Genomic DNA, 5,305 nt, shown 5'->3' on the forward strand with positions numbered 1-5,305 from the left:
CGAGGGCTTCTGAACTTGGCTCTGAGTAGAACATGGCTCTAAAAGATCAAAACCTATGTCTATGTGAACTTGCACCAATAGGCTGGAAAAATCTTATGGCGATTATCCTATATACCAGGATTTAACATGACAATCACTGTTTCGAAAAGTCCACTGTTTAGACCAGCCATGGCCTGTATATCACTAATACACCAGCTAATTCTTATTAGCCGTTCAGTGGAAGACTTCGCATACAACTCTGCTCATGTCTCGGTAACTTTTATTGTTCTGTTTGTCATGAAGGGGTGCTAGTTTAATATTTGATGAACATCTCACCATGTTGCTCCATCCACTGGATTTGTTGTGGTACTTTGTGAAAATACTCTTCAACAGCGAGTATCCACTTTCAACAAATCACAATCCTTGTAATAGACTGTATCTCACCATGTTGCGCTGTCATTCCTGACATCAAGGATCAAAACTACACATCTACTGATGACTTCCTTCTGGCAGTGATTCTCTAACTTCTGGTTCACGTAACAGGGTGACATGAACAATATTAATGAAACAAATTGTCGTTTGATCATATGCAGTTTGCCATTGCGTTTCTTATTTGTATTTTCCACCTACTGTCTGTAATCTTTTGCCGTGCTGCTGCTATTGTTCGTTTTTCTATGACCTCCTACGTCCTTTGTCGGTATTCAGCTAGCCAATGCCTAATCCGACTCCCCGATGGTATTGCAGGACCTAGGGACGTGGAGGCTCTCAAGATTTTTGTGTTGAACGAAGCTGAGAAAGCAGGAGAGGCAGGGCTTCAAGATGAGCTGTAGGGTATTGGTAGCAGGCACATGCTGATAGACAATGACACTCCGGTCAAGCAACTTTCGATTACTGGTCGACCTATACAATTTTTGTTTCATCGAGTTGGCTACTTGGCTTGTACGTCATATGCAAGAAGAAATATTTTGAAATCAAGTCTGTTCATCTGAAGATCGACTGAAATTATTTTGTAAAAGTTGTCCACAGCTCAACGAAACATGCATTCAAGAGATTGTGTGTTTGCGGGCATACAAACATTGCTTTGATGTATACCGAACTCCATATCGTATGGAAACTGCTTAAGTTCGCATCTACTACTCTTCAGATACAAACAAAACTGAAGATATGACGGTAACACAACGTCCTTAGCAAAAATGGCGTTGGCTTCTACAGTTGTTATGGTAGACAACAATTCCAAGACGCTTGCGGCCCCTTCGGTCTACTTGAAGATACATATATATAGATGGCAGACAGCACATAACCTAAATCACATTTTCATCTGAAAATTTCAGCAAATAAGAACATTACTAACCTATTATGGCCAGCCTAAAGTATGGTTAAAATTCATTTTTCTTCAGTGTGTGGGAGTGGGCGAGTGGCCATTCATAATTAAATTGTTCATTTCTAGACATAGGAAGTTTATGTTATTGTACATAAAGATAACTGCTAGATCAATGTATAGAAAGCAGCATCTCCCACCTCAATAAAATTGTGTTAGAATTAATTAAGTCTATATGTTGTGCAGCCTGTGATTGAATCGGTGTAATGACAAAGCAATTAATAGTTCTCAACACGAAATGACAATTACAAACGCAGCAGGCAAAATGGTAGTAAATTAAGACAGATCAAGCAAAGGATTTCATGTAGATCACGAGAAACAGCATGGCCAAAGATAACTCACTACCTAACTTGCATATATTTGCCATAACAGAAGTCTCAGAAGCATCAGGTTTTGCCTAAAGCCGAAATAAAGAAAGTACTTAAAACGACACATCACAGGCAAATATCATACAGTGCAAACAGTAAGAAAACTGCAGACACTGCAAGATGACGATGTCCTCTTAACAAAACTCAGACACTAAACTAGTAGGTATCGCAAAACCAGACATGGATCGGTAAACACCTCACTTCTTCTTGGCAGCAGCCTTGGTCACCTTGGCACCAGTTGGGTCCTTCTTCTCCACACCCTTGATGACACCAACAGCAACTGTTTGTCTCATGTCACGCACAGCAAAGCGACCAAGAGGAGGGTAAGTGGCAAATGTCTCAACAACCATGGGCTTGGTGGGAATCATCTTCACAATACCAGCATCACCGTTCTTCAGGAACTTGGGCTCCTTCTCAATTTCCTTACCAGATCGTCTGTCAATCTTGGTGATCAGCTCAGCGAACTTGACAGCAATGTGCGAGGTGTGGCAGTCCAGCACTGGGGCGTAGCCATTGCCAATCTGACCAGGGTGGTTCATGATGATGACCTGGGAGGTGAAGCTGGCTGCCTCCTTGGCAGGGTCATCCTTGGAGTTGGATGCCACAAACCCACGCTTGAGATCCTTCACAGCAACATTCTTGACGTTGAAGCCAACATTGTCACCAGGGAGCGCCTCCAGGAGAGACTCATGGTGCATCTCAACAGACTTAACCTCAGTGGTCAGACCGGTGGGACCAAAGGTGACCACCATGCCAGGCTTGATGGTACCAGTCTCAACACGGCCAACGGGCACAGTTCCAATGCCACCAATCTTGTAAACATCCTGAAGGGGAAGACGCAGGGGCTTGTCTGAGGGCCTCTTGGGCTCGTTGATCTGGTCAAGAGCCTCAAGCAAGGTCGGGCCCTTGTACCAGTCAAGGTTGGTGGACCTCTCAATCATGTTGTCACCCTCAAAACCAGAGATGGGGACAAATGGGACCTTCTCAGGGTTGTAGCCGACCTTCTTCAGGTAAGATGAGACTTCCTTCACAATTTCTTCATAACGGCTTTTGGAGTACTTGGGAGTGGTGGCATCCATCTACAAAGAGCAGCAGGACAATGGCATTTGTTAAATAAAACTTCCAGCTCGTACCAATCGATAAGAAAAGACATGGAAAAATATGTAATGAAATTGCAGTAGCAGACATTTGATGATAACATAAAAGCAACAGAAAGTTCCAATTTAAAACAGCATGGATGGTAGTACAATAAAACGGACAGAAATAATCACTATCAGGGATATAGTAATACATAATCTTACATGATTACGGATAGCATTACACCATTACTTTTATAACATGTGAACTAATTTCAAAATAAAGCACTGGATGCAGAAAGTTAAATGTTAATTAAAATCAGGCATTCAAATCAGGCAGCAAAAGTAAATCAAACCAAGGATTAGTTCCACTATTTGCAGTAACATGTCATTCCATGAACAAATGGAGTTCAAACAAGCTACAAGAGCAGAATCAAACTAGCTGCACAAAAAACTGCTACGATGGTGTTATCCAGCATATGCTAATATACAAGAGCAGAATCAAACTAGCTGCACAAAAAACTGCAACGATGGTGGTATACAGCATATGCTAATATACAATCGTACATGACTACTGACAGCAGGTGGTATAACCACAAGCAGAAATTTCAGTAAACAACTAGATCATCACATTTAAGATCCATGTGTGCACTAGTTTGAAATCAAGCAACAGAAAAAGTAAATGTTAAATAAGCATTCACATCATGCAGCAAGCTTAAATCAATAGTATTAGACTAGTATTACGTTGTTCCACAAAAGTTTTGAGAAGTAATACCTTGTTGCAGCAGCAGATCATCTGCTTCACACCAAGGGTGAAAGCAAGGAGAGCGTGCTCACGGGTCTGTCCATCCTTGGAGATACCAGCCTCAAAACCACCAGTGGTGGAGTCAATGATGAGAACAGCGCAGTCAGCCTGGGAGGTACCAGTGATCATGTTCTTGATGAAGTCACGGTGACCAGGGGCATCGATGACCGTACAGTAGTACTTGGTTGTCTCGAACTTCCAGAGAGCGATATCGATTGTGATACCTCTCTCACGCTCGGCCTTGAGCTTGTCAAGCACCCACGCATACTTGAAAGACCTCTTGTTCATCTCAGCAGCTTCCTTCTCAAACCTCTCGATGACACGCTTGTCAATTCCTCCAAGCTTGTAAATCAGGTGGCCAGTGGTGGTCGACTTTCCAGAGTCGACATGGCCAATGACCACAATGTTGATGTGAACCTTCTCCTTACCCATGGCTGAGTGTCAGCCAACGAACTGCAACACACAAAAAAACAAGGATTAAAAATGACACACGGAGATAATCATTACGTGAACAAAGCTGATGGATAAATTATCATACTCCAAACGAAGGTCTAATCAGATACTTCAGCACCCGAGCCTATCAGAAATATGGACTAGCTAGATTTAGGCACTACAGAAAGAAGGAAACAAAAAATACTAGAGCACTAGGACTACACCTCAAGATTTATATCACCGCGACTAGAGATAGCAGGAAAAATAATTCTAGATTAGATCACCACATGATAACAGTACAAATTAAGGATGTCAATTCCAGGACGCACGAAATTAAGCTACACATCTATATACCGGTAAAATAAACCAAGCACGGAGATTATTGGGTAATATTTCACGATTGCAGCTGCTCTAAACAAAATATCAAATTACACCTAGAAAATCTACAGATCAAGCACGGAGATTATTAGGTAATATTCCACGGTTGCAGCGGCTCTAACAAAATATTAAATCATACCCTAGAAAATCTACAGATCAAGGCGATCGTGTGAGTGGAAAGTCAGCCAGAGTACACAGACGATGAGACGAAAAAGCGTTGCAACCGAGCGCAAAAGCAACTAAAACTCGATCCACTGGCAGATAAGGGCTTCTAGACAGAGACATGATCTAAAGCTTCTATCCAAGCATGAACACCGCGTCTAAAGAGAGGTAGCTGGATCAGAATTCGGAACACTGACCTCGAAGGATGGAGTCGGAACCGAGATGAGGCGGCGGCGGAAGGCGTCTGTGAGGGAAAGAACTGTGGGTGGGGCTAGGACGATCTGAATGGCTCCCCTCTTTATATCGGCGACGACGGGCGCTAGGGTTAATTCCTGGCCGTCTGATCTAAGGGTGGTGGCTGTCGCTGAGGCAAATCTGGTCCGTAGGATTTTGAGCGTACGACTATTATATGTTTCATGTTTCGTAGAGAAAGGATGTCGGTTTGGACATTTCGCGACCCGCAAGTTCCGCAATCGGCAATCCCTGTTACCGCCTTTTGTCCTGCCTGGAAGTGGATTAGTTCCTGTTTAAAATATCGATTTTGCTATGTCTATTCCTTAAGTCTCAGTCACCCACAAAAATGAAGTTGAGTGCATTTTTCTGTCAAAAAAGTGCAATTGCACTTTTCTACAAGAAAAGTGCAACTGATCCGAGTTGCACATTTTTTTGAACTGCAGTTCCACTTTTCTGAGGTGATTGAGACTAAAGAAAATCTCAGTCGACTGAG

The 5,305-nt window shown here is 42.6% G+C and overlaps 1 protein-coding gene across 1 annotated transcript; it reads right to left on the minus strand.

The window, feature by feature from the left end:
* Positions 1-1,681: 1,681 nt before the first annotated feature.
* On the minus strand, positions 1,682-4,879 carry LOC127295862 (elongation factor 1-alpha). Its single transcript, XM_051325862.2, has 3 exons — positions 4,776-4,879; positions 3,577-4,059; positions 1,682-2,804 (listed from the first exon to the last, which is right to left on the minus strand). Exons 2-3 carry the CDS (start codon positions 4,036-4,038, stop codon positions 1,923-1,925), a joined length of 1,344 nt encoding a protein of 447 aa, XP_051181822.1. The 5' UTR covers positions 4,039-4,059; positions 4,776-4,879; the 3' UTR covers positions 1,682-1,922.
* Positions 4,880-5,305: the final 426 nt, after the last annotated feature.

The sequence above is a fragment of the Lolium perenne genome, chromosome 4 (genome assembly GCF_019359855.2).
Source record: "Lolium perenne isolate Kyuss_39 chromosome 4, Kyuss_2.0, whole genome shotgun sequence".
Classification (NCBI taxonomy): domain Eukaryota; kingdom Viridiplantae; phylum Streptophyta; class Magnoliopsida; order Poales; family Poaceae; genus Lolium; species Lolium perenne.

Coding starts and splice junctions, on each gene's coding strand:
- LOC127295862 (XM_051325862.2), bottom strand. CDS start 4,038: ATGGGTAAGGAGAAGGTTCACATCAACATTGTGGTCATTGGCCATGTC. Junction 2,805..3,576: donor TGATCTGCTGCTGCAACAAG/GTATTACTTCTC, acceptor TGCTCTTTGTAG/ATGGATGCCACCACTCCCAA.